The sequence below is a fragment of the Salvelinus sp. IW2-2015 genome, linkage group LG16 (assembly GCF_002910315.2).
Source record: "Salvelinus sp. IW2-2015 linkage group LG16, ASM291031v2, whole genome shotgun sequence".
NCBI classification, from domain to species: domain Eukaryota; kingdom Metazoa; phylum Chordata; class Actinopteri; order Salmoniformes; family Salmonidae; genus Salvelinus; species Salvelinus sp. IW2-2015.
Window position 1 is genome coordinate 9,651,946 of NC_036856.1, and position 19,919 is coordinate 9,671,864.

The 19,919-nt window shown below is 42.9% G+C and overlaps 1 protein-coding gene across 2 annotated transcripts in view; it reads left to right on the forward strand.

Annotated features, from left to right (window-relative positions):
• LOC111975805 (3',5'-cyclic-AMP phosphodiesterase 4C-like) overlaps window positions 1-19,919 on the forward strand; it is a 114,892-nt gene that overhangs the window by 41,719 nt on the left and 53,254 nt on the right. Inside the window, exon 1 of one of the 2 annotated variants that reach the window (XM_024004407.1) lies at window positions 11,691-12,675. The exons of the other annotated variant lie outside the window; for it this stretch is intronic. Coding sequence (XP_023860175.1) covers window positions 12,545-12,675 — 131 coding nt within the window. The 5' untranslated portion in view covers window positions 11,691-12,544. Of the gene's footprint in view, window positions 1-11,690; window positions 12,676-19,919 lie in introns of those variants that run through there. 2 annotated transcript variants of the gene reach the window in all.

Genomic DNA, 19,919 nt, shown 5'->3' on the forward strand with positions numbered 1-19,919 from the left:
AAATCCAGATGTACAAAGCTAGTCTATGGCAATTAGATCAGAAAACCTTTAAACTGTTAAAAAAAAAAAATCAGTATAAAATAATTATCCATGCACTTGGGAATATTGTAGGTATATCTCTCATATCTTTCTAACTTGACCGTTTGCTTCTGGCATACTTATTTGAAGTCTTCGGTTCTCCTTTTCTCGGAAGATGCCAACGCTTCCTCAATTTCATCACGTTCCTCCTTAACTGAAAGCTTGTGTTTGCAGGCTGTTTCACTTTTACTGTAGATATTCCAAAAAATCTCTAAACAGTTGTGGGGACTTGGATGGGCCCAGGGTGCAGCCCCCACAGCCAGAACCTCTGGGGACAGCGCAAGCTCTCCCACACTGCGGAGAGAGGTCAACTCTCGCTCTGCCCTCCGCGCTCAAACCTCATTCCCTTCTCCCTCACATTGGTTATTGTTTCACGCAGGATTTCCCCTTTCTGTAGAGACAGACAGAGAGTCTGAGAGAGACACTGTGAGAAACTTTGTGTTTAAGAACCGGTCTCTCTGAATTTTGGACGACAGAAGAGACGGAATCCTAATACAGCAATTCAAGAAAGCTATCTGGAGCACCGAATACCACTGGTCTTGTTGAGACCTGCGTATCCTACAGCACTTGGGACTTCTACATTTTCAGCCTCTCCCCTTCTCCTGATCTACAGTTACCCCAGTATCCCCAGCATACCTGTGATCGGGGGACACCCATCTACCCACCCACCGCTCCCTGAGTCTCCCCAGGCGGTAGCAGCATGTGGTAGGTACAGCCCTGGCAGGAGAGCCCTTCGGAGAGGATGAGCTCCACCTGAGCTCCAGCTCGTCTCCCAGCTGTTGTTGTGGGTGTGTAGCCTCTTTTTCTTTGTTAACCCAGCAAGTCATAGACTTATAGCAGCCAAAAGCTTTGACCCACAATGAACAAAGATCACCGATTCCCCAGGAAGGGGAGCCAGTTCAGCTATGGCCCCAACAGCCACGGTCGAAGACACTCCTGCTTAGGGTATGTATGTAGAACTGGATCTTGTGTGGGGTATGTGAGTATCTTGACTGTTTTATTCAGTTTTTGTTTTTTGCAGTCAGTACAACCTCATATCATGCAGTTGTGGTTTCAGACTGTATTTCAAGTGTTGTATTTTTCTGGTTCAAGTACAACGCAGTGGCTGTACAGTAACATGACGTCAGAGCTCTGGCTCTGCCCTTCACAGAGCTGTATGTGTTTTGATTGACAACCGTTCTGATCTTGAGCACCGCGCAAGACAAGAAGTTGCCACCATTCCTCCTGCTAATTGGGCAACTTTTGCAAATGTTTTGTTGTCTGAGTGAGAGAAATACTGTAAATTAAAGGTGCTATATGTAACTTTTTGGGTGGCCTGACCAAATTCACATAGAATTGTGTGTTGTAGATCTGTCATTCTCATTGAAAGCAAGTCTAAGAAGTGGTAGATCAGTTCTATGTGCGCTATATCTATGCTTCCCGTTCTTGTGTTTGGTTTTTGCGTCTTTTACTTTTGGGATTGCATAGTACACCAGCTGAAAATACAATATTTTTGGTTATGGAAAATATATATTCACAGCGGTTTAGATGGTACAGTGATTCTCTACACTATACTCGCTTGTTTTGTCACATAAACTGAAATTAGGCCAACTTTTAGAATTTTTGCAACCAGGAAATGGAGTGATTTCTGCATAGTGCATCTTTAAGAGGACTTTATATATTTTTAAAGATGAGACGTTGAGGATTATAATAAATAGCGCTTTGATGTCCTACAAGCAATCCAAATGTGCAGTTTTCCATGTCATGTACAGTGTCAACGTTTATGATCACTATGTTCAATATTCAGCTACAAGATTACATGGCGTCATACCCTGGGTTGTTCTGAATGTTTGTCTATTGTCTATTCTAATTTGCCACGACACGCACCTGAATGCACTCATGACTCCTTTCTATGCGTACCAAAATAATGATCTCTTTCCCTGAATTGCATTGTGAAATCCTAACACTGTAATATTGTATTTGATAACACGCTTTCAAATGAGACCCACCTGACCCAGATTGCGATTTATAATGGACTTTTTGGATTGCGTAAACAACAACAGTAATTTTGTGATGGGGGATGCAGGGCTGTGTTCCAAACAAAACAACTACAAGTGTGCTTGCTTTAGTTACCCAATGGCACAGCTACAGTAGGAGAGCTCAAAAAAGCACCTTGTAGTTGAACACTCTTCTTTGAGTCATGAAAGTGCATTGAAATGACGTAGGAACTGTGCACACTTTGGAGAGGTGTGTGGCCAATTGGAGACACCAGTTAGTCCTCTCACTCAAACTGTAATTTCTTTGTCTTATGTTGCAGCTAACCCACATTTTCCAGGGATATTCTTATCACGTTTCTAAATGTATCCAGAGAATTTTAGAGTTTGTTATTAACAAATACAGTGAATGTAAAATGCGCATAAAATCAACAGTGGATTGAGTCTTTCCCATAATCTCCAAACTTTTCCCTTCTAATTGCTACCATGGTTATGCATATGCTTTTCATATTTCTTCTGTAAGAATTTTTTWAATTTAGACCTATCCATATAGGTCAATTCCCACTAAGCAAATAGAAAGAAAAATAGCAAAACATTTTCTATTTCTCAAACACAAAATCACACTTTCGCCAAGTGTTTTCCTGTTTTATTTGTGGTTAACTGGAGKAACACTGTAGAATTTGTTGTAATGTGTTCAGCTTGAGAAATGACTGGTTTTGTGTTGTCTTATGTTGTTATGTGGTGTCGCAGTGTATGTTTTAATACACAGAAAAGTGTTGGGTGTTTGGGTGTCACAGTGTGTACGAGCTGTGCTGTGTGGACTGGATATCAGATGTGTCTGTGAATGTATGGTGTATGTCACGTTTATGTTTAAATGTCTGGGCATAAGTGTTTGTAGAATTGTGTAACCGACGATTATGTCATGAAAATAAAATAACCATACATTTTTTTGTAAAAAAAATATTGTGTGGAGCGAAGATGGGACAGCCGGGCAACTATGGCAGTTTCCGCGGTAACTATGGACTCTTTACAACGTAAAGTTCCAACAGCTGGGCCTAAAATAGTATATAAGAGATCATACAAAAGATTTTGCTGTGACTCTTATGTGGATGATGTTAAAAATATTTCCTGGTCTAATGTGATTGAGGAGCATACAGATGATGATTGGTTGAAAGAAATTGATAATAAGAAGATTGTGGGAGCTGTACTGTTAGATTTCAGTGCAGCCTTTGATATTATTGACCATAACCTGTTGTTGAACAATCTTAAGTGCTATGGCTTTTCAACCTCTTCCATATCGTGGATTCAGAGCTATCTATCTAATAGAACTCAAAGGATTTTCTTTAATGGAAGCGTCTCTAATGTCAAACATGCAAAGTGTGGTGTACTGCAGGGCAGCTCTCTAGGCCCTCTACTCTTTTCTATTTTTACCAATGACCTGCCACTGGCATTCAACAAAGCATGTGTGTCCATGTATGCTGATGATTCAACCATATACGCATCAGCAACCATAGCTAATGAAGTCACTGAAACCCTTAACAAAGAGTTAGTCTGTTTTGGAATGGGTGGCCAGTAATAAACTGGTCCTAAACATCTCTAAAACTAAGAGCATTGCATTTAGTACATATCATTCCTTAAGTGCTAGACCTCAGAGGAATCTGGTAATGAATGGTGTGGCTGTTGAACAAGTTGAGGAGACTAAATTACTTGACATTACCTTCTGCAGGCTCTGGTTTTGTCTAATCTTGATTATTGTCCAATGGTGTGGTCCAGTGCTGCAAGGAAAGACCTAGTTAAGCTGCAGCTGGCCCAGAACAGAGCGGCACTTTTGCTCTTAATTGTAATCAAAGGGCTGAAATAAATACTATGCATGCCAGTCTCTCTTGGCTAAGAGTTGAGGAGAGACTGACTGCATCACTTCTTATTTTTATAAGAAACATTAATGTGTTGAAAATCCCAAATTGTTTGCATAGTCAACCTACACACAGCTCTGACACACACACTTATCCCACCAGACATGCCACCAGGGGTCTTTTCATAGTCCCCAAATCCAGAAAAAAATTCAAGAAAATGTACAGTATGATATATAGAGCCCTTATTGCATGGAACTTCCTTCCATCTCATATTGCTCAAATAAGCAGAAAACCTCATTTAAAAAAACAGATAAAGCAACACCTCGTAGCACAACGCCTCTCCTCTATTTGACCTAGATAGTTTGTGTGTATGCATTGATATGTAGGCTTCGTGTGCCTTTTTAAAAATGTATGTAGTTCTGTCCTTGAGCTGTTCTTGTCTAATGATGTTCTGTATTATGTATGATGTTTCATGTTTTGTGTGGACCCCAGGAAGAGTAGCTGCTGCTTTTGCAACAGCTAATGGGGATCCTAATAAAATACCATATACCCCCTAATGACAAAGCAAAAACAGGTTTGTAGAAATGTTGCTACTTTATTTGAAAAAAAAACAGAAAAAATACCCTTTCTATGAGACTCGAAATTGAGCTCAGGTGCATCCTGTTTCCATTTATCATCCTTAAAGATGTTTCTACAACATGATTGGAGTCCACCTGTGGTAAATTCAATTGATTGGACATGATTTGGAAAGCTACACACCGGGTCTATATAAGGTCCCACAGTTGATAGTGCATGTCAGAGCAAAAACCAAGCCATGAGGTCGAAGGAATTGTCTGTAGAGATCCGGGACAGGATTGTGTCAAGGCACAGATCTMGGGAAGTGTACCAAAACATTCTGCAGCATTGAAGGTCCCCAAGAACACAGTGTTCTCCATCATTCTTAAATGGAAGAAGTTTGGAACCACCAAGACTCTTCCTAGAGCTSGRCACCCGGCCAAACTGAGCAATTAGGGGAGAAGGGCCTTGGTCAGGAAGGTGACCAAGAACCCGTTGGTCACTCTGACAGAGCTCCAGAGTTCCTAAATGCCAAGAGTCACGTCTGGAGGAAACCTGGCACCATCCCTACGGTGAAGCATGGTGGTGGTAGCATCATGTTGTGGGGATGTTTTTCAGTGGCAGGGACTGGGAGACTTCCCACTCTTCTGGGAAGGCTTTCCATTAGATGTTGGAACATCACTGCAGGGACTTGCTTCTGTTCAGCCACAAGAGCGTTAGTGAGGTCGGGCACTGATGTTGGGCGATTAGGCCTGGTTCGCAGTCGGTATTCAAATTCATCCCAAAGGTGTTCGATGGGGTTGAGGTCAGGGCTCTGTGCAGGCCAGTCAAGCTCTTCCACACCGATCTCGACAAACAATTTCTCTATGGACCTCGCTTTGTGCACGGTGGCATCGTCATGCTGAAACAGGAAAGGGCCTTCCCCAAACTGTTGCCACAAAGTTGGAAGCACAGAGTCGTCTAGAGTGTCATTTGTAGGCTGAAGTATTAAGATTTCCCTTCACTGGAACTAAGGGACCTAGCCCGAACCTTGAAAAATAGCCCCAGACCATTATTCCTCCTCCACCAAACATTACAGTTGGCACTTTGAATTGGGGCAGGTAACTTTTGGACACACCTACTCATTCCAGGGTTTTTCTTTATTTGTACTATTTTCTACATTGTAGAATAATAGTGAAGACATAAAAACTATGAAATAACACATATGGAATCATGTAGGTTAAGTGTGCCTTGAATTCTAAACAAATCACTGACAGTGTCACCAGCAAAGCACCCCCATACCATCACACCTCCTCTTCCATGCTTCACGGTGGGAACCACACATGCGGAGATCATCCGTTCACCTACTCTGCATCTACTCAGCCAGCTAACGTTAGCTAGCTGGCTAATTAGCTTGCTAGCTTGTTGTTTTGGTCTACTGGTGTCTCCAGTTCAGTTAGCACAAACTGACGTTGCATGATACTTGCTTGCTAACCATCTAGTTAGCTCACGTATCTAAAGTTAGATTATCAGCCGCTAACGTTAGCTATGTTAACTGAAATTGACTTTATACTGTTTGATAACCTAGCTAATTTAGCTAGCTGCGTGATCAAATTGTATTTGTCACATGCGACAAATACAACAGGTATTTTACAGTGAAATGCTTACTTACAAGACCATAACCAACAAAGCAGTTTTAAGAAAATCCCCCCAAAAAGTATGAGATAAGAATAACAAATAATTAAAGAGCAGCAGTAAATAACAATAGCGTGGCCATATASAGGGGGTACCGGTACAGAGTCAATGTGCAGGGGCACCGGTGTTGAGGTAATTTAGATAAGTATGTACATGTAGGTAGAGTTATAGACTTGGCGCTCCGGTACCGCTTGCCATGCGGTAGCAGAGAGAATGGTCTATGACTAGGGTGGCTGGAGTCTTTGACAATTTTTAGGGCCTTCCTCTGACACCGCCTGGTATAGAAGTCCTGGATGGCAGGATGCTTGGCCCCAGTTGGTCAGCGCATGCTCGGAGTACACGTCCTGGTAATCCGTCTGGCCCAGTGGCCTTGTGAATGTTTACCTGTTTAAAGGTCTTAGTCACATCGGCTGCGGAGAGCGTGATCACACAGTCATCCAGAACAGCTGATGCTCTTGTGCATGTTTCAGTGTTACTTGCCTCGAAGCGAGCATAGAAGCTATTTAGCTCGTCTGGTAGGTTCGTGTCACTGGGCAGCTCTCAGCTCTCAGCTCTCAGCTGTGCTTCCCTTTGTAGTCTGTAATAGTTTGTAATAGTTTGCAACCCTGCCACATCCAACGTAATAGTTTGCAACCCTGCCACATCCGACGAGCATCAGAGCCGGTGTTGTACGATTCAATCTTAGTCCTGTATTGACGCTTTGCCTGTTTGATGGTTCGTCTTAGGACATAGCGGGATTTCTTATAAGCTTGAAAGCGGTAGCTCTAGCTCATTGCGAATGTTGCCTGTAATCCATGGCTTCTGGTTGGGGTATGTACGTACAGTCACTGTGGGGACGACGTCCTCGATGCACTTATTGATAAAATCCAGTGACTGATGTGGTGTAATCCTTAATGCCATCGGAAGAATCCCAAAACATATTCCAGTCTGTGCTAGCAAAACAGTCCTGTCGTTTAGCATCTGCTTCATCTGACCACTTTTTATAGACCGAGCAAGCCAGCCAGTACTACAGTAGCTGCTTTTTGTAACGCGGATGTATTTAGATACACTAGCGTTGCTTTCAATTGCACAAAACAGTCCGCAGGAAGCCAGAGGTTAAATACAATACTGTTTCGGTGGGGGGAATTTGAGACAATATCAAAAGGATGGTATTATTAAACCGGCGTTCCAAATGTGGGTTTGTTGTAGACCCAGTTCCTCTCTGCTTACCACTGCTCTAGAAGCGTCACTACAGACACCCTGGTTCGAATCCAGGCTGTATCAAAACCGGCCGTGATTGGGAGTCCATAGGGGGGCGGCACAATTGACCCAGCATCGGTCGGGTTTGGCCTTTGTAGTCCGTCATTGTAAATAAGTATTTGTTCTTAACTGACTTGCCTAGTTAAATAAAGGGTAAATAAAAAATAAAAATAAATATAGATCTTTTTTTTGTTGCTATTTAAACGATTATAATGGTGACCGTGGTCATTTGGCTTACCAATAACCGTCATCCAAAATTCTGTGACCGTCACAGCTCTCTGTGTGGTGTGTGTGTGTGGTGTGTGTTGTGTGTTTGTGTGTGTGTGTGTGTGTGTGTGTGTGTGTGTGTGTGTGTGTGTGTGTGTGGTGTGTGTGTGTGTGTGTGTGTGTGATACGGGTGTACGGGTGTACGTGTGTACTTTGACTGCTCTGTGTACTGTGCTGTACCAGCCCGGGGGAAAGGAGAATAGGATCGATAGCACCAACCCTGTCTGCTGATTTCACAACTGGGAGGGGGTGCAGTGAACTGGTGGAGCACACTTTGCTCACTGTGTGCGTGTGTGTGATTGGTGTGTGTTTCCGAGTGGGTGTGTGATTAGCCACACCATACTCCTATGGAGCCATCCTGCACACTGGTTTGTATTCGTATACTGAATGTGCTTTCACCCACACGTCTCCTATTAGGAGGGAGGCACCACTGGGATGGGTGGTACAATGTGGTATTAGCCTCTCCAGATCAACAGTTTGGCTGGGGTCACCAGTAACTCGCCACTGATCATAGATTCTAACACCACCACCACCACTGACAGAGGCCTGAGCAGAGTAGTCTGAAAGTGCCTCGGGTTCAGATGGGCAGTATTCTGGATTATGTTCGTGATTTGTTTGTTTTCGTCTATTCTGTTTTTTAAAATTCCGGGCTACCTTAGAGTTTCATATCTTACTTTGTTAGTACTGTGTCTCTATAGTGCAAATCTGTTCACACATTTCTTCTGTGCCCCTCATATGCTTCGATTATTTACTTTATGTGTAATGCTAAGCAATGGCCCAGACGATATATGGATCCCTTATAACATTATCATATGATCACACGTTTGGAGACGTTCAGATCATCACACTATTCCTCTGAGACCCCCCCCGCCCCCACCACCCCCCCCTGCACCCCCCCCCCCCCACACACACACACACCCGTCGTCTTGGTCCAAAACCTGAAGGTCCCCCCCACCAATGCTTTCCAGATGTGCTGATGTCATCGTCACATGAGCGTTTGAGAGAGCCCGTTCAATGCCAAAGCCACTGACCGATGTGAAGTACCAAATAACTATGGCCACCACAGCTATGATCTTCACAGGAGGGCTGCCCACATTCCAGCAGAGGCAGAGCTATAGGGGAAGTACAGTGGTGCCATTTTCAGATGTGCACTGAGGAAGAGGGCACATAATAAACCTCATACTTTATATTGCTTAGCAGTTATGCCATTTGTTTAATCAGTTACGATAAACAAGGGGTCAGGCAACTGCCAGTCACATCATTTGGCAGCAGTGGTAGGGTACTTGATGGAGATTGACGTTACATGTTTCAAAGCAAAACACAAAGTTGGTGCTTCATCAACCATCTGACCCCATATTGTTAATGTTTCAATTCCTTTGAAAGGTTTTGCCTCGAGTGTGACTCAATATTGAGAGGCTTTAACTAACGAAGCATAGACTGTAACTTGTCTCTCCCTGGCCTGCTACCCCCTCAAAGCCTCTATCAGTGCCCAGGTGATGTTCAGACACTACTGCTATCACTGATAATACAAGCTGTGGTCTGGTCAGTGTCTCTGGGTGCCTGTCAGTCTGATCTGCTGACTACTGCCACGCTGAGAGAGACCCAAAGCATGTCATCCAGATGGCACTGGGCACTGGAGAGTCTCCAGACTGAGATTACAGTTAGACCAGAGAGTTCGTCCATGTCATATCTCGATCAGCCGTTCACGTTTCAAACAGCCCCTTCAAGTCTAGTTTTCCACTAAGAGAGAGAGTGGTTGCATGCATAATGTAGCAAAATCCTTTGAAACAGAACATTGCACTCTGTGTTCTTATTGGACAAGTTCACGTTCGTGCCTTCTGAACACGACCCATGCTCTCCCAGGCAGCCACGCAAGCCCAAAGAGAACTGGAATGCTAATCAAGGCAGCAATAACACAACAGTCCCGGTCTGTCCCCCCAAAATAAAGCCTCGAGCCTGGAATAYTTCCCAGACCCCACCAGGGGGGCCGCAACAGTGGCTCATGTGCGTCACTACTCCAGCTCCATGTATTCAGCATGACCGCCCTTCCCCATCACCCTCCTCCCCCTCCTCTTACTCCCAAAAACCTATTGATTACTCCATGCCCGGCTCTAGGAGGTGTATGTTTTATTATTCCATGGTTTTGATGTTTCAGAGGGGCATTGAATATTGTGTCAGGGGGAGGTTATTATTTGGTATTTTGGTATGGAGTGACATCTACTGGTTACAGCCTCTTGGTTTGCGTTTCACATGAAAGAATTGGTCAACTCCAAAGAGGTTTTGAGAAGTTTAGAAATGTGAGATGTTTTGAAAGGCAGACTCACAGGAATCTCGGGAGTAGCATCAATTCCAGTGAGTGTTTTCATTCGTAACTTTTGGAAGACTCTTTGCGATCTTAGTCAACTGTCCATCTTTACTTTCTAAAATGAACCACATTTCTGAGAATAATAATATGCTTTTCCAAAAACACAATGTAAAAAGTGTACAGGTTTCCTATGTAGGTGCACTGTTAGTTGTGAATTGATCTCCATAAAAGGGTGCTCGAACATCCGTACCCAAATGATAAGCCTTTAATAATTAGCATTTAATAATTAGACTTTAATAATTAGACTTTGTCATTAAAACAACAGAAATAAAACATTCAATTGTCAAGCAATTGAACAAAAATAATGGGCTTAGATTTTTGGATGAAGGGCACGGACGGTGCGCTCGACTCCACTCCAGTAGGCAGGCCCATGGTGATCCAGTGCCTACCCAACGGTACTCCAGCCAGTCCCCAGAGGGTGACAATGCATAGCGCGGAGCACTCTGATCTACATGTGGTTCCTCATAGGGGAGGGAACGCAGCATGGCACAGAGGCACATTCTTTGAAAGCCACCCAGCCCAGTGTCTTTTTCAAGACCCAGCACGTTTGTCAGGCACGTTGCGCAATGATCAGAGGGTCCGATGTATGCAGCTTACGTATGTCCCTGTCTGTCATAGATTGTCCAGATCTATAAGATGCCTTCAACAGTCATGCTAACTGGAATGTATTTACCCTCAGTGCTCAATTGAACCCTGTAAGGCTTTTGGATTTTTTTTTTATATATACTTTTTTGGTGATAAACGTTCTCTCACGGTTTTCCCCAGATGGCTGGCAGTACCAGCAAGATTGCAGACAGGGAAATTCTATTTTAATCATTCAGCACTGTGCCTGTCATTGGTGTGTGTGACAGATTTATGTCGTCGTCGTTCCCATCTCCTTAGCAGAGAGAGAAGGTCAGAGGTCATATACCTGGGTTGTGTTCATTAGGCACTGAACGGAATTTTTTTTGCAATGGAAAACAAAAATGTGTGTTTTTTATAACACTGTGTTTTCACACTTGCGTGATGTTCAAAAGGCTCCCCTTTTCAATTCCTCTCCAACATGTCTGCCAACATGCCGCCCCGGGCTCTGTGCCCTCTTCCCCAGTGGACAAATATTTACCCCTGATTTCATTAGTGACGCTTTGTGAGCTCATGGGCCGTTTCAGTCCACTGCTTTCTCTGACCTTATTGATCTGGGCTCTGGCTCTAGGTCTGGGCAGATGACTTTTGGAGATTTTCTTGTCTGGGATCAGGTGAAGACCTGTCGCTGTGTAGGCTGTCATGTAGTAAACATGCTAAAACAGGAGTGGGTGATCTCCCCCTGTGAGGGTTGATATGGGTGCAGGCTTTTTCTCCAGCCAAGTAGTAACACACCCCATACTACTAATCTCATCTAATCATTGTCTTCCATTCAGGCTTTTGTTAGTAGAAACTGTTCTCAGTTTTATTGTGACCCGCTTCAATGTGTTACTGTCATAGTGTATTTTTCTCTCTTGAAAAAAAAGACAGAAGTCTAAGCAATGTCATGTGGGAGTTGATATATTAATATGTCTGTATGCACATATTTATGGTATTTAGATGCATGGTATATAGCATATAGAGCATTTAAAGAGTTAAACCTGGAGACACTGAGAGGGCAGGAGCCATGCTGCCTCTGAGACCGCCCGTTTTTTCTGACCTCACAGTTCAACTGGCATACACATACACAGGAAGGGAACACTAGCACAGGCACACAGACACATGATATAGCGAGACTTGCACACAAACAGACACTTATTGAGTTTTCAAGAGGGTCCATGTCTTCAGCTGTCAGAGGAAGTTGAGACTTGGAGGTGGAAGACTGGGTTTAGAAGAATGCAGAGGAGAGGAAGACACTGACGAGGAGTGAGACAGAGGGGAGAGTGGGAGAGCTTTCTGATCAAGCCTTCATGTAGAGATTGTTCAAAAAGACAGTGAGAGCCAGACATAGGAATGGAAAGGACCAAATCAAGCTCGTTAATCTGCATTTTGTTTATTTTGACCTTCATCTGGATAGAAAAGGAATTTCAAATTGGCAGTTTAAGGGACCTTCACTCTTGCTTCTACAACTGTTGAACATGCGCTTGGTGACAAACTCAACTCATTCTGTCCCTCAACCACATCTAAGGATGTTACCCGGGAGAAAAAAATTGACTTTTTGAAACACACAGCAGCTTTTCAAGAGGTGGATTTTTCCATGTTTTTGACAGGAATGTTGGTGGGAAATACCAAGGAGGATTTCCCTCAAAGCCTCAGACTTTCTCCCAGATTCTCGCAGGGATTGTCTTGCTGTTTTGGCTTTTCTTGTAATTGCGGCATCTTCGGTCCTCTCTGTTTGACATATCATTCATTTGAGCGGCAATGGGAACCAGGTGCGGCGTGAGGAAAGCAGCAGGGTCGCGCGAAAGGAGACGGACAAGAGCACTCTAATGTTCCCACCGTAGCTTTCAAAAGAAGAAGGAAACTAAGGAAAGCAGAGGAAGAAGTTGAAAGGGGAAAAAGAGGGAGCGAGAGGAGGAGTGAGTAAAGGGGGGAGAAATATGAGTTTGCCAACAAACTGTGTATTCATGGCCCCCTCCACGGACCGGTCGTTCAAAGTGCGGAATGGGAATATCTGTGGATCCCCGTGCGCAGTCAACCGGCCCATTGACATTGTCCAGAAGCGCAGGCGGTAAATGCACCACGTTATTATTCCCTCTCACCTATTCTACCAGATGCTGCATGTAATCATTTCCATGTAAAAGGACCAATGAAGACCAACATGTGAAGTTTATAGGAGCATGTCAAATCTGCTGTCAAATGGAAGATAAGAGTCTGTTTTTTTTAAATTAAGGCATATATACATGTTTCAACCATGTTCTATCCTAAATATTAGGAATAAGCAGAGGCTTTGATTTCTGGTCAAACAGATAGGGGCCTTAGAAAACATCTTAAAAGGTATTATAAATACATCAAAACACAACAATGCTGAATTAAAGACCCCTGCCAACTAATATCAACACTTATATTTCGTTTTGGAGAGATGACTTGCCTTGTTTAATTGTTAGAAACATTGCCCTGTGCCTTGAAATTCTGTTACCAAAAACCCACATAACTTTAAGATATTTTCTCATTTCTCTCCTTCATCAGGAGGGAGGATAATGGAAGTTCACAGAAGTAACAAGTAAAGGTTTTTAGGGATATCTATTTGGTTTATGAATTAAGTTAAATTATTAATTATTAAATTAAAACTTGAAATTCCGTTACTAAACTGGTAGTAACTGGTAGTTTTCTGTTACAGAAAAATCTGTAACAGAATTACTGCAATTGAATTGGCTACAATGGGAAATCATAGTAGGCACAAACCATAGTTGGGTCACCTGCGACAGTCCTCCCTTCCACTGGCATACTGGTACTGTATGTTCAGCTCATAAATGTTTTCTTTCTGTTTCTGTCATCTGGTGTTCAAAGCAAGAGTGTAAAGAACCGTCTGGACAACCCCTCCTTCCCTCTCTCTCTCCTTCTCTCTCTCAATTCAATTCAATTTCAATTCAAGGGGCTTTATTGGCATGGGAAACATGTGTTAACATTGCCAAAGCAAGTGAGGTAGATATTATACAAAAGTGAAATAAACAATACAAATTAACACTCTCTCTCTCTCTCTCTCTCTGCCTCTCTCTTCTCTCTCTCTTCTCTCTCTCCAGTTAATGTCACCTCTCCCGGCTCTTACTCACACCTACCCATGACCCCCTCTCTTTCCATTTACTGTAACCAGCATCCTTACCGACTGACACTGGACTTGCATGAACATTGAAAAGTAGTTGAAATTTGGTCAGTCCGCCCTGGCCTTGATTCCAACATACACAGACGTTGTTATTTTTTTTGGTATTGTCCGGACCGGACCAGTTTTAATTTCAACATCTACAGATGTTGATTTTTGGTCCGTTCCGGACCGGCCTTGATATGCCCCAAACAAAGACGTTCAGATTCGTTCAGATTTGTCTCAGTTGGACCCGACCAAATCTGAACCAATCATAGATGTCTATGTTTCACAAGTGTGGAGAGCACAGTAGAGTACAGTAAAGTTAAAACATAAAGAGTTGAGTATAGTTCAGTAGAGCACGCTAGAGTTGAGTACAGTATACTGTACTGTATTGTACTGAACTGTACTCTACTGTGCACTACTGTGTTGTGCTTTGATGTCCAAACTTGTAAAACATAGACGTCCATGATTTGTTTAGATTTGGTTCGGTCCCAAATTTGGTCTTGTTTGCGGGCAAAGCTCATTAAAATAACAGCCATTGTGTATAAAAATACCCAAATATGCAAAGGAGGGTATTGCATATTTATACCTTTTGTACCTATTTAGGATACATCCCCATGAAGAGAATTACATTCATATCCATAATTATGCATTTCTGGGTAGTACAGATCAGGGACACCTGATGAAATTCCATTACCAGGTGTAAATCCACTTCACTTACTGTAGTTCAATACTGTTGATCAATAACCAAAAGAGAACAGGTGTAAATGTCATAGCTGACACCCCATTTTTTTCTGCAGAATTTAAAAAAATCTTAATTCGGAGCAGATATTTAAGAGTTTTTGGAAAACGTGGTAACACAAAAAAAATGATATTCTGTTCCCAAACTTTGATCGGCACAATTCTTCCAGTAAATGTGTTTTTGTAAAATGTTCTGTTCAAATTGTTCAAAGTAGTCCTTATGGGCAGAGTTGTATGGTTTGTTAAACTTTGAAATCAATGGATTTTGTTTGGCATAAATTGAAAGTGAGTCTCAGCGCAATTCCTTTACCCTGGAATTGTCCATGTGTCTGTAATGAACACGATAGGAGACAGAGCATTTTTCAAGTGCAGAACGCAGCAGGTGTTTATTGGAGGGGGCCATAGGAGGAGGCAGGTAGCTAGGTCCAGGGGCAGGCAGAAGGTCATACACGGTAGGTCCAAAATGGCAACAGTACAGGCAAGGAATAGGCCAAAGGAGTTGTGAGTGAGGCAGGCAAAAACTATCATACACGGGAGGAGTGAAGGACGGGGAAAAAACGGCACTCCGAAAGAAGTGTGTCTCAAAACAAACAATACCCCACAGTGATGGGGTGCAAGGAACTGAACGAAACAGTGTGGGATGATGACATGCAGTTGTGTGAACAGGTGATTAGAATTCCGGTAATTGGGATCTGGAGAGTGAGCTGGAAAGTGGGCTGCGTTCCGGGGATCTAAATGTTTGGGAGTGTGAGTTGGACGCAGACGTTACAGTTTCATTTTCAGCACCCACACACATCTGTGTGCTTTTAGGCCAGTTTCACTTTAACACAGCTCTTTCATCCTATCTTGGTGCTGGTTTTGTGTCACCCTTTGTTACCACAAGCTATGCTGAATCTTATAAGTCATGGGAGCTTTTAAAAAGAAAACTTTGTTATGACTTTGTTTGGTATTAGGATGTTTCTCAGTGACGTAGCTGTGGATATAGCCATGACTGTGACTGGACTATGACTGTCAGGCTAGAATGATGTGGCCAGAGGGTTTCTTTTAATGAAGAACACATGGCTTCTCAGCACAGGTGAATTCAGAGGTCTTCTGGTCTGTGACAGACTTATTACCACTAATGGCATTCACACGTTCACGTGCGGCTCACACCACACCACACTCAACAGATGGCAATATGTGAAAGAGACCATTATGTTAGCTATATAGTTTGTACCCCGGGGACTCGCGTTCACGTTAGTCTCAGTGCTCCAGTTTAAAGAAGCAAAACTAATTCTGTATCTGACATTTGAAAACGCATGACGACAAACCCCTTCACCGCGGAAACAAAGTCTGTTTATAATGTCAGGCCCAAATGTTTAAAACACTTCAAAGGCAACGTCTAATGAACGTTGAGTCAGGCGTATTTATAGGCCGGCGTGGTGGCCCGATGAATTGAACATATGCAACTAATAACACAGTAAAAATCTGTTTAGAGAAAAACTATGTATACTGTATAATCTTCCAAATCCTCTAACTAGCCTCTCTCTCATCATTTTAGTTTCCGCTAATGCCAACAAGCAGCCCTCCTTCCAATGCAGTGCTTTTCAATATTAATGCTTTGGGCACAACTTGATTATTTATAGTTAATGCTGTGGATATGATTTATACGCACAGGAAATGCAGCTCTTGACGTTTGTGGCTGCTGAAGAGAATGGAGTGTCAGAAGGCCTCCTCCTCTCTCCTAGTTGGGTTCAGTCTTTGGCAAGCATCCCTCGTCTCATCTTGTCCAATCTTGTCTCATGTCCAGCTCCACACTGGACCTTCTCTATATTTGCTAGAACATTCTCCTGATCCCATTGGTCTGTTTTAATCTCTAATATTAGTATAATATTACTGATAGTACTATTAAGTATAATACTATTGCATGACTGTATAGGTAAGTTTTGCTTAGACTATGAACAATAGCGAGTTATTTTGTAGAATAACCCAGTCTGATGAGTAATGTGTGGTGATATTGGATACATCCCATAATGAGCAGCCAGCTCACATGTGATTCAGATYAAAACCGTTTGACTACCTTTTCATAAGGTGCTGCTTCCTGCTAGACCTCAATGATGTGAATGTGGTGAGCAGAAGCATGAGTGGTAACCAAATGATGAACTGAAAATGATAGGACACAAGCTGGATATTAGCAGGTAGGCATGGGTAACTGAAATAACTGAGATTATTATTTTAAATGTTTTATTTAACCTGTATTTAGCTAGGCAAGTCAATTAAGAACAAATTCTTATTTACAATGACGGCCTACCCCGGCCAAACCCTAACCCGGGCAACGCTGGGCCAATTGTGTGCCACCCTATGGGACTCCCAATCACGGCCGGTTGTGATACAGCCTGGATACAGCCCGATCTTAATGATCGGCTATGAAAAGCCAACTGACATTTACTCCTGATTATTATTTGACCATGCTGGTCATTTATGAACATTTGAACATCTTGGCCATGTTCTGTTATAATCTCACCACCTTCCGGAAACACCTGAAACACCACCTCTTTAAGGAATACCTAGGATAGGATAAAGTAATCCTTKRKKCCCCCCCCCCCCCCCCCTTAAAAGAGTTAGATGCACTATTGTAAAGTGGTTGTTCCACTGGATATCATAAGGTGAATGCACCAATTTGTAAGTCGCTCTGGATAAGAGCGTCTGCTAAATGACTTAAATGTTAAATGTAAATGTAAATCTCCACCCGGCACAGCCAGAAGAGGACTTGCCACKCATCATAGCCTGGTTTCTTCCTAGGTTTTGGCCTTTCTAGGGAGTTTTTCCTAGCCGCCGTGCTTCTACACCTGCATTGCTTGCTGTTTGGYGTTTTAGGCTGGGTTTCTGTACAGCACTTCGAGATATTAGCTGATGTACGAAGGGCTATATAAAATAAAATAAACTTGATCGAACCAGGGTCTGTGGTAATGCCTCTAGCACTGAGATGCAGTGCCTTAGACCGCTGGGCAACTCGGGAGCCCCCCTTAGAAGTGAGGTGTTGTGTTGGTTGCATGTCCACGTCTATTTGTGACTAGGCTCCTGTGGAATATCCCATGTACTTGCAGCAGCTTATTCCAATGGCAGTCTGAGTCACAGAGAGTATAGTGCCTTCAGAAAGTATTCATACCCCTTGACTTATTCCACATTTTGTTGTTTTACAGCCTGAATTTAAAATGGACAAAAACAAAAAACAAACTCACCCATCTCCACACCATACTCCAAAATGACAAAGTGAAAACATGTTTGCAAATGTATTGAAAATGAAATACAGAAATATCTCATTTACATACACTACCGGTCAAAAGTTTTAGAAAACCTACTCATTCAAGGGTTTTTCTTTATTTTTACTATTTTCTACTTTCTAAAATAATAGTGAAGACCTCAAAACTATGAAATAACACATATGGAATCATGTAGTAACCAAACAAGTGTTAAACAAATCAAAATATATTTTAGATTTGAGTTTCTTCAAATAGCCACCCTTTGCCTTGATGACAGCTTTGCACACTCTCAACCTGCATTCTCTCAACCAGCTTCACCTGGAATGCTTTTCCAGTGGTCTTGAAGGAGTTCCCAGATATGCTGAGCACTTGTTGGCTGCATTTCCTTCACTCAGCTGTCCAACTCATCCCAAACCATCTCAATTGGGTTGAGGTCAGGGGATTGTGGAGGCCAGGTCATCTGATGCAGCACTCCATCACTCTCCTTCTTGGTAAAATAGGCCTTACACAGCCTGGAGGTGTGTTGGGTCATTGTCCTGTTGAAAAACAAATGAAAGTCCCACTAAGCCCAAACCAGATGGGATGGAAAATAAAGAAAAACCCTTGAATGAGTGGGTGTTCTAAAACTTTTGACTGGTAGTGTAAGTGTTCACACCCCAATTTCTTTTGGTCATCCTTGAGATGTCACTATAACTTGATTGGAGTCCACCTGTGGCCACTTCAATTGCTTGGACATGATTTGGAAAGAAACACACCTGTCTATGTAAGGTCCCACAGTTGACAATCCATGTCAGAGCATAAACTATACCATGAAGTCGAAGGATCTGTTCGTAAATCTCTTAGTTTGAATTGTGATGATGCATATATCTGGAGCAAGGTATAAAACCATTTTTAGAGTGTCGAAAGTTTCCAAGAGCACAGTGGTCTCCATTGGGAAATATAAGAAATATGGAACTTCTCAGACTCTGCCTAGAGCTGGCCATCTGACCAGACTGAGCACCTGGCAAGAAGGACCTTGGTCAGAGAGGTGACCGAGAACCCAATGACCACTCTGACAGAACTACAGAGTTCCTTGCCTGAGATGGGAGAAACTGGCAGAAGGACAACCGTCTCTACAGCACTTCACCAATCTGGGCTTTATGGGAGAGAGGACAGACGGAAGCCAATCCTAGGAAAAAGGCACATGACAGCACGCCCGGAGTTTGCAAAAAGATGTAAAAGACTCTGAGAGCATAAGGCAAAAGATGCTGTGGTATGATGAGACAAAAATTGAACTGAATGCAAAGCTCTATGTCTGGAGAAAACCAGGCACAGCTCATCAACTGCCTAACACCATCCCTACCATGAAGCATGGTGGTGGCAGCATCATGCTATGGGGGTGCTTTTCAACGGCAAGGACTGGGAGACTGGTAAGGATAGAGGGAACAATGAATGGAGCCAAATACAGGCAGATCCTTGATGAGAACACGCTTCAGAGTGCAAACAATTTTAAACTGGGGSGAAGATTTATGTTCCAACAGGACAATGACCCCTAGCATACAGCCAACGCAATGCTGGAATAGCATCAGAACAAGAATGTGAAAGTCCTTGAGTGGCCCAGCCAAAGCCCAGACTTGAATCCCATTGTAAATCTGTTGATAGACTTGAAGATTGTTGTTCACCCCATCTAATGTAACATATCTTGAGAAAATCTGCAAGGAAGAATGGGAGAAAATCTCAGAATCCAGATGTGCAAAGCTGATACGACATTCCCAAGAAGACTCAAAGCTGTAATCACCGCGAAAGGTGCCTCTACAGCAGGGGTGTCAAACTCATTCCACGGAGGGCCTAGTGTCTGCAGGTTTTTGTTTTTTCCTTTCAATAAAGCCCTAGACAACCAGGTGTGGGGAGTTCCTAACTAATTAGTGATGTTAATTCATCAATCAAGTACAAGGGAGGAGCGAAAACCCGCAGACACTCGGCCCTCCATGGAATGAGTTTGACACCTGTGCTCTACAGCGATGTGAATACTTATGTAAATAAGATATTTCTGTATTTATTTTTCAATACATTTGCAAACATTTCTAAAAACATGTTTTAACTTTGGGCCCGATTCTGACGTAGGAAATTACGCCTTTCAAATGCACACACGCCTTTCCTACGCACTTCCCAGTAGTTGGTATTCAGACTTACCTTATGAAGGTGTGTAAT